At 39.0% G+C, this 22974-nt stretch overlaps 1 protein-coding gene across 5 annotated transcripts in view; it reads right to left on the bottom strand.

The window, feature by feature from the left end:
* Positions 1–475: 475 nt before the first annotated feature.
* ATL3 (atlastin GTPase 3) overlaps positions 476–22974 on the bottom strand; it is a 51045-nt gene continuing 28546 nt past the window's right edge. For all 5 annotated transcript variants that reach the window (XM_004264254.4, XM_049713520.1, XM_049713518.1 and 2 more), the window contains 7 exons: positions 22277–22369; positions 21110–21248; positions 8532–8659; positions 7862–7918; positions 6537–6608; positions 5715–6146; positions 476–4921 (listed from right to left, as the gene is read on the bottom strand). In XM_004264254.4, coding sequence (XP_004264302.2) covers positions 4835–4921; positions 5715–6146; positions 6537–6608; positions 7862–7918; positions 8532–8659; positions 21110–21248; positions 22277–22369 — 1008 coding nt within the window. In that variant the 3' untranslated portion in view covers positions 476–4834. The remainder of the gene's footprint in view (positions 4922–5714; positions 6147–6536; positions 6609–7861; positions 7919–8531; positions 8660–21109; positions 21249–22276; positions 22370–22974) is intronic.

Below are 22974 nucleotides of genomic sequence, written 5' to 3'. Positions count from 1 at the left end.
CGATCAGGGATGGATGGATGGAGGGAGGGATGGAGGCTACTGACCCCACCCAGTGTATGTTTCAAACTAGGAAATAAATCTTTTTATTGTAGGGCTAAATTGGGTATGTAAAGTGATTAGTCAATATTTGAGAAGTTCAAACCAACTTCCCCACTGCCTCCAAGGTCGTCAGTGAAAGGGAAAGCTTTCAGTAGAGCTTTCTTTACCTCACCCCACTCCCAACAAGGAACCATTAACCAGTTAGCTCCATTTTACCCAATACCTCCCACAGCACAGCTTGCTCCAGCATTATGCTAGTAAGATACTAGTTCAGTATTGTTTTGCAGGACAGAGAAAGCTGACTCACTCAAACCGCATGACCACTGCGCCTTTGACCCAAGTTTGCATCCCCTTAGAGATCCTATTAGCTTTGCCAAGCCCAAATGTACTTCACAGATCCTCCCATGTGAAAGAACAGAGAAAGAAGAAACACAAGTAACATGGTGCTGTGATCTTTATTCCATTAAATGACCTTAAAACTAAGAAACAGAAACAAGCTTTTAATATACTAATAGCATAATCTAATCCATTGCACTTTTAAAAAAGTATATTAAATTTTAAAGCCATTCAAAAAGGGTCTAGGAGAAAGAAAGTGCTTTGAACATTTTTTTTTTGAAGAAAAAGAAATCAGAGAGGAAATTCTATATATGCTCAAAATTAATATTAACTCCTTTAGGGCTTAAGTCCATGATAGCATTTATTCATCAAAATCGGAAACTTTGGGACTCAAACGCCGCCTTCCCTTGGTCATAAAACACTACATTTAAATCTTAGTTCTGGCACCTGAAATGCCTTTCCCAGGAAGAAAAATTTCTTCTAAAATCTTTCTGCCCTTATATCTATCTTGAAAGTCTCTGGTAAGGGCTATTTTGTGGCTAATTTTCACAGTTATGATCTTCTCCTTCCTTTTTGTTCATTTTTATTTAGGCTTAAGGTTTTCTGTGCATAAAAGATTTAGAGGTTCAAAGTCACAGTGCTGAACTTTGTTTTTTTAAAAGAAAAACAACTTTCAAAATAGTTTTTTTTTAATCCTAATTACACCCGGTAGTAAATAGGATACTTGTACATTCATCTCTCAGAGAAGGCACTAGGACTTCCTAATTTAGAAAAACATTTTCACAGAGTTTAGATAATCCTCTAGACTACAGGCATCCTTATTACTCTGAACACTGTAAACTCTCAGTGATTGTATCTGGCAGTAGACCACCTATTCTGAACCTCAGGCAAAAGCCATCCACTTGCCTCCAGACAATACTGAATTGCACTTTCCCATCCCTCCGAGCAGTCTCTCTCGCTGTGGTCTCTGAACCACCTGTGATGCTGCTTTTAAAAGTGGTGATTCCAGGGCCACAACCCAGACCCAGACACACTGAGGCAATCCCTGGGTATAAAGCTGGGAATTTGAATTTCTTTAAATATGCCTCCCAGGGGTAAGTTTTATGCACTTCAAGGTAGAGCAGAACCACTATCCAAAACATAGCTACAACAGGACTTAACAGAAGGAAAACGATTCAAATGAAAAATGGTCTCTTACAAATGAGCTTTTGAATGTCATTTTAAAACACCACCTACACAGTTTGTGTTTTAGGAATTGAAGCTTGTCTTCATCATGCCCTTATTCTTGACTAAAATTTTGTTGGATCTAAAGGTAAGCCAGAATGATGCAGCCCATGTTTGTGACCTTAGATGGCAGCCATCCTAAATAATCCTAAATTACATTTCAATAGCTCTATGCAGATGTCCATGTAAGTTTACATTATTTAAAAAAAAATACTCTAGGGAAAAATAAAACTGTTTTTTAATCGCTTTTGCCTGGTCTTAAATCAACTACTTAATTTCTCTGTAACTCATACATACATACATACTCATCCAAACTCACCCTATCCAAGACACCATTTTCATAAGCCAGGTGGAACGCTGGGTATGACCTGTTAAAGAAACGCACTGCCAGTACAAGGCAGTTTGTCTGTTTGTTCGCATAAAGCATTTTACTTCATGAAAGAGAAAAAAAAAAGAAAAACCAGGTAAAACAAAAACAATACTCACAGGCAACTCTACCAAGTATGAAGTAGCTGTTACCATATAAACCTCTGTGGGAAAACAGCTCTCTTGGTATGCTGCTAAAATAAGGTTATGACTCTACGGATGTTCCATCACCATACATGAGAGTTTTCCCTCATTTTGTCTACACACCTCAGCGAAACAATCGAAATTTTGATTCTAGTATTTTTACTTCGAAGCTAACCGGACGTATTAAGGAAACAAAAAACTTAACAGTATTTAACCTCTCCTAAAATGAAGTATTTTCATAGAAAATTCTGAAAACCTTTTATATGTTAATAGGAATGTGCCCCATATACTGTTAGGAATGTGCAAATTAAAAATGCTTGCATGGAAAGGCAGGAGTGGCAGAGCAACAAACACCAAGCAAAAACTTAGTCCTAAGTAATGTCCCTGACCCACCAACTAACGGCTGAGGGAAGGTAAGGGGTAAAAGACATTCTTTTCAACCTGGTTATAAACCTCCCCAAGACAATTTATAGCCAGCAATGAGAATGTACCTTTTATTGGAAAAGCTGACATAAAATTATCAATTTTCTGTTAAAAAAAAAAAAGAGGCCAAAGGAAACTCATAAAAATCCTCACTGAGAAAATATTATAAACAATTTCCAGAGGCAGAATAAGTTAACTGATAAAGACAAAAAAATAAGGGTTCCCCAGGGTAATTAAACAAAGTTATTCCTTTAAGATCAAAACAGAAATGGTGGATTTAAACCGTAACTAAATTCTAAGATTTCATTAAATCATACATCATATATTTTTTATTTTAAAAAATCTAATATTTTAGTATTAAAATAAAATTTAAACACAGCATCCTTTCTCACCATTAAAAGTAGGATAATTCTAGACAATTTTTCTGAAATCTATAAATGTGCTTATACAAATGCATTAAAAGCTAAGTATCTCAACATCTGTAAGGCCTTTAGCAAATAAGTATCAACCTTCAGGAAGATGAGAGGCCACCTGAAAATGCACCAAAATTTCAAAACTAAGTTTTTAATTTATTGATAATAAAGCTAAGTGTCACTGATATGCAAGTAAACAGTTTTTAGGACAAGCTGGAATTCTTCTAGAATTTAACCACAGTTGAATAAAACAGCAAGAACTTCAGGGCAAGATGGTATGTAAATATGAAAAAATACATAAAACACTTGGAATTAATTCAGAACTTGTAAAAATACTTGAGTGGTAAAGTGTTAAAACAGTCAAGAGAAATCTTCTTTGACAGAGATTACATGCTAGAAGAGACTTTTTCTACCTTCCATTCATACTTCACGTATAAAGAATTTACCCTTAGAATTTGCCTAAACCTCCCTACCTCCCACAGCAAAAGTTAAATTATCTTAAGAATTAAGGCTCACATACCTGAATGTTTATATAAATACCTGCAGGCAAGTTTTATGAAGTTTTAAAATCCACAACAATTCACCATTATAAAACCAAAGGAAAAGGCAACTGATAAAGTTTTTTATCACATGATCAAGGTAAATGAAGAATTCTTAGATACTTCTAGATATTATATGTCCATATTTGGGTGGGACTTTGGTCCTTACTAAGCCAAAGCTATTTTAAAGCTACCAGACTAGTCATGTATAAAGTTAAAAGGATGACTCAATAAAACTGACAGTTTTAGCTCCATTATTAAAAACATTAGACGGTGAATAGGAGAATGCAAATAAACATTGTGGATAAAGACCTGATTTACTGCTAAACCACATGAAACAGGATGCCAGTTAAAGGCAGTTATGTTTGGTAAATGTCTTTCCTCTAATCCTTGATAAAGTTCTGTTTTCATACAGAACTCTAAAAAACAAAAACTCTCAAATGACAATTGTGTGTGAGTTATGTATAATACATATATGTATATAAACCTACAATCAGTGAATCTGACCAAGGCACAAGTTCAAATGACTTATCAGAGGTCACATGGTTCATTTAAACTCAAGCTTTCTTCTTAAAGTATGAAAGCTCATTCCTTTTATTACAAGCTGCTCTGGTTTCTCAAGCCATATTTGTCTCTTTTCTAGAAAGAAGCTATAGGAATGAATGAAGGCAAAAAAAAAAAAAAAAAAAAAAAGAGTATGTTCTAACAAAACTGCCAGCCTGTCAGGAAACAGATCTTAAATTTCAGTGTACGGTAGAGTTAAATACGATATAATTTTTCCATACTATGTGGCAAAAACAATTCTCTAATATTATAAGACTTTAAAAGTGTAATGGCATCATTTTTAGTCAGTCTTTAGTTCTGAAGCTTTTGCAAGTTTTGTAAACTTTAAAAAAAAAATCCTTTTCAAAAGACTAAGGTACAAAAGAACTGATAATTCACCAAAACAGCATCTTTCATGTGGTTATCCTCAATCCCCTCCCTATTATGTCCTCAAAAGCATGGATTCAACCTTAAAAGGCACTAAATGGCACATAAAGGACAAAACCGCGTTTCCATTTTTTCTTTTAGCTTTTTCCCCATAAAGTGCACAAAGCAGAGAGTAATAAGAAGACAGACATAGGCTTGGATCTATACCAGCAAGGAAAAGAAATGTTTCCAAGAGAAATGGAAGTGTGTTTAAGAATTTGAAACCACAGGAAAGGTCTGTTCATTTATTAGTGCTGTGTTTCAGCTCTTTCCAGATGGTCCCAGGTCTGCGTTCTTTGGCACCTGGACCTGTGGCCGTGGCAGAAGCCCAGAAATCAGAAGGGGCTGGCCGGGGTCTTGTTGGATCCTCTTGTTAAGATGCTACTGAACTTTCTTATCCAAGGATGGTCTCCCAACAACTGCATCCCTCACAGCAGCCTGAGTGGAATTACCAATGTGAGAAGTGGCCTGCAAAAGTCCATTTATTCAACATGTCAGTTAATAAAATACAGCACAGCATCAAAAGAGTAAGCCATTGGAGACAAACTTTCGAAAATCTCTGTCTACATTGTTACTATGTTATTATAGAAAATAAGGGAATGAAAATGCAGGGGTCGGGGAGCCTGTGGCAGCTGCTAACTCCCCAGAGAGTCCATCAGCTGAGCCTTTGCTACCTTACTGGAATGGGGTGGGCAGCTCTCCTGGCTTTACCACAAGCTTCTAACTTAACTGATATGTTCCTGCTACTCAGAAAGAGAAAGCTGAGTCTCAAGGATCTATAAACCTAGAGATCATGTCAATGTCAAAAGCCACTGGCTTACTGAATGATTTAAGTGAAAGACACGCCATCCTTTAGTAGGTCTCAAAATAGAACAGTTTGTTAAGGTTCATATTTTTCAAAGCTTGTGACTTTCAGTGAGGCAAACTAACCTTGGATGCGGGAGAGACTCACACAGGAATTATGTCTGATGAACACGCAGTTAAAAGTTTCCCATGAAGAACACAACATATGTACGTTGGAAATTTTTTTGCACTAAAGAGCAGTTTTTAAGCGTGGAAACAAAATATTACAAATAAACATTAATATCCTAAAGAAGGATAATAAAACGTAAGGCCTATTAGAAAAAAAAAAAAAATGGCCAGGGTAAGTTTCTCATGCCTTCTTTCACTATTGAACTCTTCCAAACGGAGACATTTTACAATCAAAGCACAAATATCTGTCCTTTATCAACCGTCAGCCTGCTCAGCTGGCACCACTTACCTGCTCTAATACATACGCTGCACCAGAATCGATAGCACCGCCCAGCTCACGATACTGACCAGAGTACCGGATGTACCCCCAGGTGAGAAGCGCTATTAACAGCAGGCCAACCATACAGTTGAACAGCTGGGCCACCACCTCAAGACCAATAACGCCAGTGAGGCCTGAAGCTATGTACAAAGCCACAATGCCTGTGAAGAGCACTGCAGGGGTTCGGAAGGTGCTGAAGACATTCTTGCTACCATTGTGCTTGCAGAAGTTCTCATACAGTCCCTTGATCTCCTCCTCCAGCTCCTGCTGGTAACGAAGGCTAAAATCCTTCCCACCCATCTTTTTTGTCTTCTTAAAATGGTCCAGAGCAAGTTCTTTGAATTCACAGTGCTTCTCCTCTAGAATGTCTGGAGACAAATAAGGTTTGTCTCCCCCAGAAACCTAAAAAGAATAAAGATACAATGTGAAGGGTGAAGAACCCTTCAAAAACAAATGCCAAATAAAACAAGTGAAAACACTGAAAAGCTTAGAATATTTTAAGATATTAGAAATTAACTTTAAAATGATGGCCAAGACCAATAGAGGTCTGGTTTCAATTCCTCAGAAAAGCACACTTAGTAACCAGGGTGATATTGATTAGTGAGAGCTGTGACACTGTAAGAAAGCCTTGCTTAGAAAGGGCCATAATTAAAAGGCCCCAATAAGCAGGAAGACCTGAATGTTGCCTCATCATCATAAGATACACTAAACGGGATCACGTTTGGACTTCTGAAGTCAGCAGCATGCCCAGTTATAGGTGTTTCAGAATAAGACGACTGCCCGGCAACCTACCTCTTCCATGTTGTTATAGTAAATGTCCTTGGCAGAGGCTGCAGCTGCTAAGTTGTTGGCTTCAGCAGTGGCCTTTTAAGAAATGAAAGCACAAACCATAAATCCTTTCTCTTTTAATGTTCTTCCACAAATAACCAAGTAAAAATTTTCTCTCACCCTATTCCCCATTCCCCCTTCTTTATTCTTCTTGTTTTTCAGCTTTCCATATAGCCCAATTTATGAATTAAAATATACCTTTTCTGCCAAATTTTCTGCCAAAAAATGTTCTCATACATAATCTTTAGCATAAAATTAAACCTCTGAAAGTATTTCCTTTGCTTCGATTTTATGTGTTAAAAAATAGATGCAACTCAGAAAAGAAGAGGAAAAATTTATCTTTACAACATCAATCCCAATCTCTAGCTCCCTTTGTGAAAATGTTATCCTACTAAAGAAATAAACATTTGGGGCTTCCCTGGTGGCGCAGTGGTTAAGAATCCACCTGCCACTGCAGGGACACGGGTTTGATCCCTGGTGTGGGAAGATCCCACATGCCACAGAGCAACTAAGCCTATGTGCCACAACTACTGAGCCTGCACTCTACAGCCCATGAGCCACAACTACTGAGCCCATGCACCACAACTACTGAAGCCCATGCGCCTAGAGCCCGTGCTGCACAACAAGAGAAGCCACTGCAAAGAGGAGCCCGTGCACCGCAACGAAGAGTAGCCCCTGCTCACCGCAACTAGAGAAAGCCCGCACACAGCAATGAAGACCCAATGCAGCCAAAAGTAAATAAATAAATAAATAAATAAATAAAAATAAATAAATAAATAAATAAATAAATAAATAAAAATAAATAAAGATTTGGCAATAAATGGCCTTATCCTCAGCACACGAAAGTCAGAAATTATATGTTTTAACAAAATGACATCTTGGAAACATCAAAATGTTGGAAATAAAACTATTTGCAAATTAAAAACCTGATTAGTAAACAGGAAATATTTAGATACGTCGGACATGTTCTATGAAAAGAGACAACAGGTAACAGGAAAATGATTTGTCTAACAGAACTGGGTATGTTTAACCTGTTTTCCACAGTATGTTTTGGGGGAAGACCAGGCCCAGCAAGAAGCCATTCTGTTCTAACTTCACCAGCATGAATACAGACAAGAAAACTGGAAGGGAGTCACACTGCTGGAAAATGTGCTAAACATGAATGGACCTCAGCATAATGAAAAGGGGGGGGACCAACAGCATTCTCTTCTTAAAGGACTCTGCTTACTGTATACGGGTCAATTCAAGTAATCAAAGGATATCATTTAGGATGCCAAAGAACTGCTTACCTGAAGCATGGATTTGGGGTGAGGCAGATCTTCTCCTTGGTAAATTTTAATATATGCCTTAGAATATAAACATAAAAACAATTATGAAAAATGCCATTCTGTCATATTTAACTGGACTTTGATTTTTACAAACAGTGACCATACAGTTGCATTTTCCTAAAGACCTAGATCAACACCCAGGAATTAGCAAAAACACAGCACACCTTTGAATGCATGTTAGCATTCTTTAGTTAACTGAAAATATTCTCAAAGCAGCACAAGTCTAGGACTCCCACCAGGCTCCCCATGCACACTGGCCTCACCACTACCTGTGGGCAGAGTGACCATCCGCCTTGAGGTAGTCGTGTCACATCTAGGTGCCGTCTCCTCCTACTCACAGCAACTTCCTAACCACCTCCTGTCCACACCATCTTCCTTGAGGAACAATCTTCCTTTAGCCACAGTAATTACTCCTCTAAGAGAGTGCAAACAACATCCATTTGGTTCTTAGACCGATACTGCCACCCAGTGGCCCACTCCTGGGAGGACACTGGAGTCTCTCAAAACGCCTCTCACCATCTCCCCCTTCAAATTTTCCCCCAGGCTTTAAAATATTGAAACCAAGTTAGTTTATAACCTAGATCAGTTTAACCAAAAGTCAAACATTTTAATAATAAAAACCCACATTTACCTTAAAATATTCCAATAGCCCCCGACAGGTGACTTTTGAGCCGTTGATCTCCTTTTCCATTAAGTTAGCTGGGTTTAATACATATGGTATCAGTGTCTGTAACTGCTCTTTGAATTCACTGGCAATATCTGTTCACAGGACCAAGAAAAAGGAAACAATAAGCCCAACAGATTTATTCAACCAAGGGGAGCATAACGCACAATCTTCACTCTCTATCTAGTTGTTCTAACGTTTGCTAGCTAAAAGACAGGGGCGGGGGTCCCAGACTGTGAGTCTGACACTTTCTGACAATGACCAGATTGCTTGCGGGTTTCTGTTCTCATGTACCTGTATTGTCTCCTTCCCTTCTGCAGTATTAAGTCCTCTCTAGTCCAGAACAGAATATGCAGAACATCCCTACCCTGCTTTCCATTCTGGGAGATTCAGCCTACTCCCTAGACTTTCAAGAAATTTCACTTTTTAAAGAATTTCATTAACAGGCCTTCCAGAAAATCAAGTATCAACCCCTCAGGTTCTCCCAAGCCAGGCCTTTGCTGTACCCTCACTCTCCCCCTTAAATCCATTAGATTTCACTATTCATCCACGTGCTTTATTTTGTTTGTTTGTTTGTTTTACGCGGGCCTCTTACTGTTGTGGCCTCTTCCGTTGCGGAGCACAGGCCCCGGATGCGCAGGCTCAGCGGCCATGTCTCACGGGCCCAGCCGCTCCGCAGCATGTGGGATCTTCCTGGACTGGGGCATGAACCCGTGTCCCCTGCATCGGCAGGCGGACTCTCAACCACTGCGCCACCAGGGAAGCCCCACGTGCTTTATTTTTGTTCATTTTCTAATGTTAAAGGAAGTAAAAGCACCTGGACCCCATGATATTTATTTTCTATTATCTCCTCAGAGAAGCCCTCTGGGCCACCCCAAAGGGAAAGGCTACTATCTCAGGAAAGGTGATAGCTTCTTTTCAGCTTCTACCAAGTTCTCACAGAGGGTTCAGGAGAGCCATTAAATAGAGCTCTTTCCTCAAAGTGAGAACTCGCTGGCCCAACTATGAAAATGCAAGGAATCTGATTTATATGATCTAACCTCTTCCTAGGTTCCCAACTAATTCAGACTATCAACTGAAAAGAAAGTAGATGGGAACCCACATCAAGATGGGAACTCTTTCAACAGCCCATAACCCAAGTTTACAAAACTGAAACATCCTTATTTATTCATTCAACAGTTTGGGGGCACCCTTTTGTGGCAGGCATTGCTGTAAGAGTTGGGGATAGCATAGTGAATAAAACAAAAGTGGTTTATAAATTTTTCCAACTACAAATATTGCCATAAAAATCTCCATAGAAAAAACTTCAGGTTACTTTTACCTCCTTAGATGATAGGGTCAACTAAGAGAAATTACTAGGTATGTGACAACAATGGAGACTCCTGGAAAACATTCAAAACTACTTAAAAAACAACCATAGATAAAGCCCACCATCAGACAATCACAATGAACATTTAAAATATCCTCCTTCCTTTTTAAGCCTCTTATATATTGCTAAACTGCTTCTGTAGAAGATTGTACCCATTTATACCCCATCACCAATGTAGGAGAAGACTTGTTTACTACTCTGAACACACCGAGATTTTTATTGTTTTTAAAACTTTTACTGACTTGATTGGTGAAAAATAGTATCTTGCAGTTTTGTTTTGTTTTGTATTTAATTTATTTATGTTTTGGCTGCGCTGGGTCTTCATTGCTGCCTGGGCTTTCTCTAGTTGAGGCAAGCAGGGGCTACTCTTCGTTGCGGTGCACAGGCAGTGCACATTGCGGTGTGCACAGGCGGTGCACATTGCAGTGCACATTGCGGTGGCTTCTCTTGTTGTGGAGCATGGGCTCTAGGCACATGGGCTTCAGTAGTTGTGGCATGCGGGCTCAGTAGTTGTGGCACATGGGCTTAATTGCTCTGCAGCATGTGGGATCTTCCCAGACCAGGGCTTGAACCCATGTCCCCTGCATTGGCAGGCGGATTCTTAACCACTGCGCCACCAGGGAAGTCCCTATCTTGCAGCTTCTGCTTCTGACAGTACTAAAGACTAGAGAATCTGAAGGAACCTTCTTCCTAACAAGATCCTGCACACAATATATTCCATTACAGTGTAGACTTGGAAGTAAAAGAGAGCTGCAAGGGGCTGAGCAGGTGGGCAGTGAGCTGAAACCAGAGCACTGAGCTAAGTACATGTGAAGCTGTGGCTTATTTGAGGCCATTCACTGCAAGGTGGTGACAAACTCTGGGCAAAAATAACTCCTAAATTAAGTTGGATCATGAAATGGAGCTGGAATGGTCCCAGGTGGGTAAGCCCTTAGCTCCCCAAAGGAGCAAACACAGATCTCCTCTGGAGGAAAAGAGATCTGAATAATGTACCAAGGAGCAGCACAGAGAGATGACGATGGGAAATAAAGAAGAAAATTAAGATATGGAAGACAGAATAAGATTATTTAATATATGTCTAACAGGAGTCCTGGGAGATGAAGGGGAGTGAATCAGAGGCAATAAGAGAAGGGGTGATGGCTGAGAACTCTCTAGAACTAATGAAGTACATGAATCCACAGCTTCAGAAACCACAGCATATAACAAGCAGGTTAAATAGAAAGAAAAACACACGTAACAGTAAAACTGTCACACGGCAAAGACCCTCTGAAAGAAGGAAAATGTTTCCAGAAGGAAGGTCTGCAGGACAAGAAAGTGAACAAAGAAATTTTTTTTTTTTTTTTTTGCGGTACGCGGGCCTCTCACTGTTGTGGCCTCTCCCGTTGCAGAGCACAGGCTCCGGACGCGCAGGCTCAGCGGCCATGGCTCACAGGCCCAGCCGCTCCGCGGCATGTGGGATCTTCCCGGACCGGGGCACGAACCCACGTCCCCTGCATCGGCAGGCGGACTCTCAACCACTGCGCCACCAGGGAAGCCCTCAAATTGCATTTTTGTTAAATCCACATATATGCTGTTTACAAGAGACACACACACCTAAAACATACAGTCACAGAGAGGTTGAACATGACAGAAAAAGATATACAGACAAATACTAAGGAAAACAAAGCTGGAATAGCCATATTAATAAAGATAAAAATGCTCAAACAACAACAAAAAATGGTATTAGGGATAAAGAGGGCTACTATATATTACCTCAATTTACCAAAAAGATGTATCAATTCAAAACTTTATTAAAATAGCCTCAAAATATGTGACAGAACAAAAGGGAGCACTGACAAATCCACCAGAACAGTGGAACATCAATACATATGTTATTGACACTCAAGGAGACAAAAATTAGTGAAGATTTTTAAAATAACATAATTAACAAGTATGATTTAGAGATACAAATGAACCTTACACCCCCAAATTAAACAAAATGTCCACTGTGCTCAAGCACATATGGAACATGTATAAAAAGTCTAGGTCATAAAATATATATCAGCAAATGTTTAAGACTCAGTGTCATAGCATTCAAACACTATCAAAGTATTCGATAAAATGTGTCAATAAACGCATCATCAGAAGCTTAAGTAGCAGAGGGGCTTCCCTGGTGGCGCAGTGGTTGAGAGTCCGCCTGCCGATGCAGGGGACACGGGTTCATGCCCCGGTCCGGGAAGATCCCACATGCTGCAGAGCGGCTGGGCCCGTGAGCCATGGCCGCTGAGCCTGCGCGTCCGGAGCCTGTGCTCCGCAACGGGAGAAGCCACAACAGTGAGAGGCCCGCGTACCGCAAAAAAATAAAAAATACAAAATCTGATGTGGAAAAAAGCAAAAACTCCATTCTCCATGAATTACGTAGATAATACGTAATATTTACAAATATATTACTAGAAATAATGAGTTTAGCAAGATTGCTGAAGTTATCATATAGAAAAATCAAATGCATTTCAACATACCAGCATGATTAGGAAAAATAATTTTTAAGATTTCTAACTTCTAAGGAAACTTCTAAAATAAATCTAACAAAACATGTATAAGACCTTAATCAAGTAAGTTTTTATATCCTTCATAAAGTGAAACTAAAAAACCTAAATAAATGGAGAGAGATTACTCTGTTCAGGATAAGAATACCTTCCCTTTGTCATAAATACATGCCAATCCCCGTCAGATCAATTTATAGATCCAATGCAATTCCAATCAAAAACCAAACAGGGACATTAATAAACCTGATAAACTGATTCCAAAACTTACACAGAAGAGCAAAGACTAAAGCATAATTAAGACACTACTGAAGATGACTACAGGTAAAAAAGGGAGGGAATCGTTATACCAGATATCAACTCTTATTATAAAATAACTAATTATGATAATGTAGTAATGGCACAGGGCTAGACAAAATGACCAGTGGGACAGAATTAAGAACCTAGAATCTGACCCATGCATTTATAAAAGGATTTTTTTAAACATAACAGAAATTGCAAATAACGGGAAAACAAGAGTATTCAATCAGTGATGTCAGAAGTATTGGCATCTAGGTACAAAAATAGAAAACGGATCTCCACCTCACATACACAAAAATTGATTCCCAGTCGACTAAACACAAATATGAAAGACAAAATTTAAGAGTGTTTGTATGCATGTGTGTGTGTGTAGAGAAAGGAAAGGATTTTCTAAAACAAGACTTAAAAAGCACTACATAAAATCAAAGATGAATGAATTCGACCACATTAAAACTAAGACACTACTACTAAAAAAAGAAAAGGCAAGACACAGGATGGGAGAAGATACCTGCAATGCATAACCAACAAGGCTCATATCTTTTTTTAATTTTTTAAAATAAATGTACTTATTTATTTATTTTAGGCTGCACTGGGTCTTCATTGCTGGGCGTGGGCTTTCTCTAGTTTCAGAGAGTGGGGGCTACTCTTCGTTGCAGTATGTGGGCTTCTCATTGCAGTGGCTTCTCTTGTTGCAGAGCACAGGTTCTGGGCGCGGGCTTTAGTAGTTGTGGCTCACAGGCTCAGTAGTTGTGGCTCGCGGGATCTAGAGCGCAGGCTCAGTAGTTGTGGCGCACGGGCTTAGTTGCTCCGTGGCATGTGGGATCTTCCCTGACCAGGGCTCGAACCCGCGTCCCCTGCACTGGCAGGTGGATTCTTAACCACTGTGCCACCAGGGAAGCCCAAGGCTCATATCTTAAAGTAGACATACAGGATCTTTACAGTGCAGAGAAAGACAACCCAATTAAAACTGGACAACAGGAATTTCAAAGGAAAGGAAACATGAATGGAAATAAATACATGAAAAGATATTCAATCCCATTAGTAATCGGGGAAATGCAATTTAAGATCACAATGAGATATTTTATATCACTAACTTAGCAAAACTAAGATGTCTGATAATACCAAGTGTTGACAAGGATATGGATCAATGGGAATTTTTATATACACTGATGAAGGGACTATAAACTGGAATAAGAATTTTGGAAAACAATTTGGCATTATCTAGTAAAGGTGAAGCTATATTACATATTCCAATATCCATCAATCCCGCTTTTAAGCACATACCCTTGGGAAATTCCCATATATCCACACATACAAGAATGTTCATAGCAGCATTGTCATAATAGCAAAAAACTGGAGAAAACCATTGAGAATAAACTGTTGTATTCACAGAAGGCACTATTATACTACAATGAAACTGAATGAATTACAACTACATGCAATAATACAGATAACCTTAAAAATAAAATGCTCAGTAAAAATTCAAGTTGGCCACATATGTTTATAAAGTTCAAAATTAAAGAAACTTAGCAATAGACTGTTAAGTGAACCAAACACAAGTAATAACTTTTTTTTAATTCAAGGACAGAAAAAGCAAAATTTACAATAGTGGTTATTTCTGTAGAGAGGCAGGGAGATGGGAAGAAGCATACAGGTATAGAAAATAGTACTTGTAATGTTCTGTAGTTCTGGAAAGCTACAGCCCTTGGGCCAAATACGACCTGCTAACTATATTTGTAAAGAAAGTTTTGTTGGAATACAACCATGTACATTCATTAATACAATTGTCTACGGCTGCTTTCTTGCTACAACAGCAGAGCTGAGTAGCTGTAAGGCCCACAAAGTCTAAAATATTTACTATTTAGTTCATTACAGAAAAAGTTTGCCAATTCTAGTTCTAGATAGTAAGTTGGGTAGTGGGTTGATGATGTTCATTAAATTATGTTTCATACCTTACATATATACATTACATGTATCCTTTCTTACATGTAATACTTATGCTTTCTTTTGGATATCTAATAGCATATTTAAAAATTTAATGGTAGGTCATTATTTTAATTTGCTTTTATTTCTTTTATTAGTAGTTAGGCCAAACTTTCTCTCATATTTGTTCATCAGCTGATTTCCTTTTCAGTGAACTATTTATTAGGGCCTTTATCTTAGAATACAGTCACTCTTCAGCAAGTAAATAAATATGTTATCCTTATGTGTACCATGATAACTAAAATATTTTTCCAGTTTGTTTGCTTTTTTGTAAATATGCATAAGATTAATTATTATGCATTCAAACTACAGCACTTTTCCTTGATAATTTCTTTTATTCTTTCTAATTTTAAAGAGTCCTTCCCCAATTCCAGAAGTCTAATAAAATTTACTTTTCCCCCATGCTTTAAATTTTATAATTAGAATTTATTTATGGCTCCTAAATTGAAATCTACATGAGATTTTTCTCTAAATAGTAACATATACTTCTAATCACTGATTTCCACCCCATCTTAAATAACTAATCAATCATAAGGTCTCCTGACATCAAAAATTTTTTTAAGTTTTTCAATGTCCTACCTAAGTAAATGGGTACCAATCTCCATCTAAATATTCTTAATTCTATAGTCTTTTCAGGATGGTGCCAAAATATGGCCTATATCAACTTTAAAAAGGGATTGATCCCTATATTACACATTGATTAGTGGCTTAACATTTGATAAAGGTGACATTTCAACCAGTGGGGGAAAGTCAGACTATTCAACAAATAGTGTTGAGACAAATAGGTACCCATTCAGAAAATAAGCTGGATCCAAACTGGATCATAAATTATAATGTGAAAAATGGAACCAAAAAATTTCAAGAAAAAAAGTGGGACAAATTATTTATAACCTTGAAGTGAAAAACACATAGGGTACATAAAATGCTATCCCATGTATATTTATATTTGCTTTGCATATACTAAAAGAAACTCTGGAAGCCTACAAAAATGGAAGAGAGACTTTTCACTAAATACTTACTTCTTAATCTTTTCTGGGATTTTAAACATGTGAGTGCATTACCTATTCAGAAAAATAAATTTTTTTATGGTTTCAACATTCACCACACTGAAAGAATGAGAGCTTCAGCAATTATTTCACAAGAGACGCAGCAGGATCTAGACACCACAGACTGTATTATCCATGTTTTTACCCAGATTTCATAGACCCTCAGCTATTAATGTTTCTATGAAGGCTGTACCAAAATATGAGTTTTAGACTCAGAACAGGCAAGAACTGTCTCACGACTGAGACAATCTCAGAATCTCATGGCCTCCAAGAAGACTGCTCCCTACAATCTCTTCTGTTTAATTTCTAAACAATTCAGTAGTTACTGTATTAGGTCTCTCTTCTCTAGTAAAAAGGAAGACAGATTTCTTTATGGTGAAGACAGTCGTCCTGTGTCGGTTGAAAAGGAGTCTCAAAAATGAGCTCATCTCCTAGCTAACTACTGTAGGAACAGCAGCTCAGCACCGATTATACCAAAACTAAGACTGTCTGGCAGGTGTTCACCTCTGAATAAATGGTTATTCATTTTTAAAAAAAATAAAATAAAACCACTAAAACAATCCTTAAAGTACTTAGGGGAACATTTGCAGAAAATAGCTTCAGAATGTAGTTCTTTTTTTTGGTACACGGGCCTCTCACTGTTGTAGCCTCTCCCATAGCGGAGCACAAGCTCCGGACGCGCAGGCTCAGCGGCCATGGCTCACGGACCCAGCCGCTCCGCGGCATGTGAGATCTTCCCGGACCGGGGCATGAACCCGTGTCCCCTGCATCATCGGCAGGCGGACTCTCAACTACTGCGCCACCAGGGAAGCCCCAGAATGTAGTTCTTAATCAATTTAAATGTCCTACAGAAACTACATGAAGATCCTCTTCCGGATTAAACATAAACATTCTTAGGCTAATGGTGTCTTGCCCAGGTTATATGGGGCGGGGCTGCAGAACCTCAACCAAGTCATTGTACAAGAATATACTTGAGAAAATATATTGAAATGTCTAGGTATTTTTCTAGCTCTGAGAAATGTATCAGCTCTACTTAAAGATCCCCCCCCACAATGAAGTTTATGTGGTTCTCAATCAAGCACTTGCCAAATATTCACAAGTCACCTACTATTTGCAATGTAGCACCCTAAATTTACTCTTCACTCAAAACCCTTCAACATCTTGTTTAAAAGGTTCCCTAAAATTACAAACTACCCAACTCCAAAGCTAAAAAGTACATACATCTTTGCAGAGCTAACAAGAATTCTTCATGAACAATCCTCCTAATGACTATATAGTTCCCTAAATAGACACACAAGTGCAAACTAATATATTTTTTTCTAAGGTTTTTTTAAAATTTATTTACTATTTATTTATTTATTTGGCTGCTCGGGTCTTAGTTGCAGCACGCAGGATCTTTGTTGCAGCATACGGGATCTTTCACTGCAGCGCATGGGCTCCCTAGTTGTGGCACGCAGGCTCAGTAGCTGGGGTACAGGGTCTTAGTTGCTCCGCAGCATGTGGGATCTTAGTTCCCTGACCAGGGATAGAACCCACATCCCCTGCATTGGAAGGCAGATTCTCAACCACTGTACCGCCAGGGAAGTCCCAGGGCAAACTAATATTAACATATTTTTAAAGTGAAATAAAAAAGGAAATTTTTATTTTTCAAAACTTTCCTTTTAAAAACATCCTTATATGTACATATTTTTCAATAATTAGGATCTTACAATATATGCTACTCTGCAATCTTTTTACATTTAATAACGTATCATGAATATCTTTCTATGTAAATACAGATAGATCCATTTATCTATCTTATCCTTTTAAATGACTTCTTTTCATTCCTTTGTGTGATGTACCATAATTTAACCAATTCCTCAAAAATACATATTTGGGTTGTTTCCAATTATTCACTATTATAATAATAATGCCACAGTAGTAGTATTCTTGTCCACATATTTTTATCTACTTACATATGGATAGTCCCTTAGGGTAATTTCCTAAAAGTGAAATAGTGGATCAAAAGACGTGAACATTTGAAATGTTGATACTGTCACATAAAGACTGTGTACCGACACATTTGTACTTTCTTGATTACTGTTATGCAACACATATTTTCATGAATATGTCTTAATCATTTGTATTTCTTCCTTTGGGACTTGCCTTTTCACGTAGCAAAGGAAAAATTTTAACCCTATAAATGTGTTTTATAGTTCAATCATGTATGAGGGAAGCAAATAGTACATAATAATGAGACTAAAGTTTGCTTATATAGAATTTATTCCCTGTTTTATAAATCTAATATGAAACTTAGCACACTTAATATTTAGTAATAAACCCTTCATATTTGTAAATATGTGTATGGGGTTGAGCAGTGTCCCCCCCCTAAAATGCATGTCCACTGGAATCTCAGAATGGGACCTTACTTAAAAATAGAGTCTTTACAGATGTCATTAGTTAAGTTGAGATCATACTGGATATGGGTGGGACCTAAATTCAAAGAGCAGTGTCCTCGTAGGAAGAGAGAACACAGACACAAGGTGGCCATGTGACCACAGAGACAGAAATCAGAATACTGAAACTAAAAGCCAAGGAATGCCAAGGATTGCCAGCAACCACCAAGAGAAACACAGGACAGACTCCCCCTCAGAGCCTCCAGAAGGAATCTACCCTGCCAACACCTTATTTTCGGAATTCTGGTCTCCTGAGCTGTTAGGGAATGAATTTCTTTTCTTAAGCCACGCCGTTTGCGGCACTTTGTTACAGCAGTCCTAAGAACCTAATACAATATGCATACTGTATTACAACATGCATTACATATTGTATTGCAATGCAAAATTTCAGAAGTCAGGGTTACAGAACTTTAAAAAGCTCTTCTATTTCCTGGAATACCATGATAAAAATGAATTTTAAAACAGAATGTTCTGGGGGCTTCCCTGGTGGCTCAGTGGTTGAGAATCCGCATGCCAACGCAAGGGACACGAGTTCGATCCCTGGTCCGGGAAGAACCCACATGCTGCAGAGCAACCAAGCCCATGCACCACAACTACTGAGCCTGCACTCCAGAGCCTGTGAGCCACAACTACTGAGCCTGCGTGCCGCAACTACTGAAGCCTGCGCACCGCAACTACTGAAGCCTGCGCGCCTAGAGCCTGTGCTCTGCAACAAGAGAAGCCACCGCAATGAGAAGCTCGTGCACCACAACAAGGAGTAGCCCGCGCTCCCCGCAACTAGAGAAAGCCCACGCACAGCAGTGAAGACCCAACACAACCAAAAATAAATAAATAAATTAAAAAAAAAAAGAATGTTCTGAAATATTTAAATGTTTAGTAATACAGAGGAATGTCATTCTGCATGTTTATGCCCGATAACCTGAGACCACCCTAAGACAAGAGAACAGGCATGAAGAGTCATTCTAACCCACCCTCTCCTAAACATCCTCAGTTGAGAATTCCACTGGGGGCCTTCCCTGGTGGCCCAATGGGTAAGACTCTGCACTCCCAATCGAACCCAGGTTTGATCCCTGGTTGGGGAACTAGATCCCACATGCATGCCACAACTAGAGTTCGCATGCTGCAACTAAGACCTGGTGCAGCATGAATGAATGAATGAATGAATGAATAAATTTTTTTAAATTCAAATGAAAATCAAGTACTTAAAAAAAAAAAAGAATTCCACTGGACATCTTCCCTACCAGTGATGAACAAACCAGAGCTTAGGTTTGGTAAAAGTATGTCTAATAATGGAACGTTATAACCCTAAAAGAACACATCACCTACACACTCAACTTTCTCTCCTACCTAACTCACAAAGTGTTGCCTAAGCAGATTTCTCTCCAAAGCCAGGCCCCAACCTCGGATTTCTGAATTGCCAACCAATAGGCTGTGGAAGTTTCCTGCTCAGGAAAGCTGCCAACCACATAAAAATATCACACAGGTGACAAATAGAAGGTAAAGGTAAGTCTCTCAAACTCGATTTCTTTTGCAATATTAAGACCAGCTGGAATGTAAATCTTAGGTTGAACAAGCATATTAAGTGTCTTGAATCAACTGAGCCAAATAAACTGAAAAAGATGCATTTTACATTTAATATGAGGCTATGAAAAATTCCCACTTCAAAAGGCAAGTTCTCCTACTAACCAAACAGTATATATCCTCTAAATGACTTCCCCAATATAACAGAACTTCTAGTTTAGCACAGTAAGGCTTTGAGGCAAGAAGGACGGGGATGTGAATCTCTGCCCCACTACTTACTAGCTGAGTACTTTGAGCAAGTTACTTAACTTTCCTAAGCCAGCTTCTTCATTTTTAAGATAAAGGAAATACCAACTCCATGGAATTACTGGGAACATAAAGTATAAAAGTAAAGAGCACAGTGCTGGTGCTACTGTCTGAATGTCTGTGTGCCCCTAAAACTCATATGGTTGAAATCCTAACCCCTAAAGGTGATGGTATTAGTAGCTGGGGCCTTTGGGAGGTGATTAGGTCACGAAGGTGAAGCCCTCAAGAATGGGATTAGTGCTCCTATGAAAGAGATGCTACAATCAGAACTCTTAACACCAGAAAGAGAACCCTCACCCAGCCATGCTGGCACTCGGATCTTGGATTTCCAGCCTCCAGAACTGTGAGAAATGAATTTCTGTTGCTTATAAACCACCCAGTCAATGGTATTTTGTCATAGCAGCCTGGAGAGACTGACAGTTGGGAACACAGCTGGCCTCTAAAAACGGCAGCTATTATTATTTCTACTTTACTCGGAACCTAAGAAGCTCAGATAAAGTTTATAAACAAAAGCACTTAGTTTAACACACGTGTAAACTGAGGACTAGCCATTAAATGACTCAAGGTCTCAGTGAAAAAGGAACAAAAATAAGACAATGGAACCCAAGTGTCCCACCTCTGATTTCTCTAAGCTACCGTCTAGTCAGCACTTCCTGATATTAACTCATGACCCAGCATCAAGTTTTGCTATAATCACAAATAAGATGAAAACAATAGCCATGCCGTGCATCATGCTACCTTTGTTTGGGAATTTAATTTTACATCATAAAAATGAGCTAATGATAAGTTTTCCCTTTTTTAGCACTTTTATCTCTTGTAAACCAGTAATCGTAACGTCTCCCTTAGAAAGATCATTAATGGGTATTAGCACAACCATTTCAGATGGAGAAACTATGGTCACAGTAAGGCAGGAGCAAAAACTGAACTAGATTCTAAATACTATTCTTTCTAAGAGAACATACTATCTCTCTTAGCATTTACTATTCACAATTGATATTTTCTGGTCACTATTTAATTCCAAACATAAAATCACATGTATAAAATAACATCATTTGAAACACACCTTTCAATTTGCCATCGAAGTCAGGGCTTGTGGCGACCTGGAGCCCTGGATGTGGTAGCAGAAAACAGGTGACGCTGGAGAAACATGAGTGAATGTGATTTCGGACATTCTGAATTTCTTCATGTTGATGTTCTTTCACCTGCCAATAAAGGCCGACAATTTACAAAAGACCATTTGATCTTCCTCACCAGCAACCACTAGTATATGACAAAGGAGAGACTTCCCAATTCTAATGGATCGTAGTGGCCTAGGTGTTTTCCAATGAGAAAACTCAGAACCCTAAGAAGCAATAAATGCATAAAATCGATTAACCATGGCTTGGCTCCTAGAGCTATCAAAGAACAGCAACTAAAGAGTTTCTTAAAAAAGAGTATTACACAAGACTTAGGAAGAATAAGGGAAGGTTTGTGGGCATGAAGCAGGGTCTAACCAATTAGCAGTGATTGACAGAGGCCTCCTGTGGTTGTTTTTGTTTTTGTTTTTTTTATAAGTTTATTTATTATTTTTATTTTATTTATTTATTTATTGTTTCTGGCTGTGTTGGGTCTTCGTTGCTGAGTGCGGGCTTTTTCTCTGGCTGCGGCGAGTGGGGGTTACTCTTCGTTGCGGTTCCCAGTCTTCTCATTGCGGTGGCTTCTCTTGTTGCAGAGCATGGGCTCTAGGCACGCGGGCTTCAGTAGTTGTGGCACGTGGGCTCACTAGTTGTGGCTTGTAGGCTCTAAGCGTAGGCTCAGTAGTTGTGGTGCATGGGCTTAGCTGCTCCGCGGCATGTGGGATCTCCCCGGACCAGGGATCGAACCCGTGTCCCCTGCACTGGCAGGCGGATTCTCAACCACTGAGCCACCAGGGAATCCTGACTTCTGTGTTTTGAAGCCTGTTTGTATCCACACCAGAAAGAAAAGGCACATATGGACCCACGTGTAAAATGTGAAACAGAAACTGCAATTAAAGCTTGGGCTTTTGCACAGGGCTCTGCTCTCCAATCCCTGTGAGTTATATACATGGGTTCTCTAATCTTACCATGAATATTATTATTGCGCTAATATTCCGGAGTGTTCAAAACACAAGGTAATTTTCTATGATGTGCTTGAAATACAATAGCTAAAGGCAAATGAGAAAGTTATCACTACTTCAGGTAATTCCTCAGAAGATTATATTTCTACTTACCTGTAGACGCTTTTCCAAAAACGACATTCCCCCCTGTAGTCCATAGTTGTATTCATAAGGGAAACTCCAGTCTCGAACCAGAAACATCAGTGTCTGTTTAGAAAGAGAGCAGAATGTATTATAATACTGCATAAATGTATTTTCAAAATAACCATTCAAATACTTCTTTGCATAATGCCAGCTTCTTCAAAGGGGGCAAGAAAATGTGCTGAAGGATTTATCTACTCTGTAATGTCTTAGAAACCTTATAAACACTAGCAGAACATGTATAAACCATATGTGAGGTCAATATCCCATCTGATATTTTTGTTCTCATGGGTTAATAGGAAGAGACTGATGAGAAAATGTTAAATTCGGGGCTCTGCTCGAAACGCAAGTATGAGGAATATGGTGGAGGACAAGAAAAACATACGGCACTAGTTACTCATAAAATGAGATCTACTTTTAACGTCAGAAAGGAAAAGAAAACTAAAACAATAATACTTAGAGATCCTCTAATCTTACTGAGGTTTACTATGCATTCTTTTTTTTCTTCTTTTTTTTTGCGGTATGCGGGCCTCTCACTGTTGTGGCCTCTCCCGTTGCAGAGCACGTGCTCCGGACGCGCAGGCTCAGCAGCCATGGCTCACGGGCCCAGCCGCTCCGCGGCATGTGGGATCTTCCCGGACCGGGGCACGAACCCGCGTCCCCTGCATCGG

This window comes from Orcinus orca, chromosome 8 (assembly GCF_937001465.1).
Source record: "Orcinus orca chromosome 8, mOrcOrc1.1, whole genome shotgun sequence".
Lineage (NCBI taxonomy): Eukaryota > Metazoa > Chordata > Mammalia > Artiodactyla > Delphinidae > Orcinus > Orcinus orca.
Note: the sequence above shows the minus strand (reverse complement) of the source record. Positions and strands in the feature narration are given on the sequence as shown.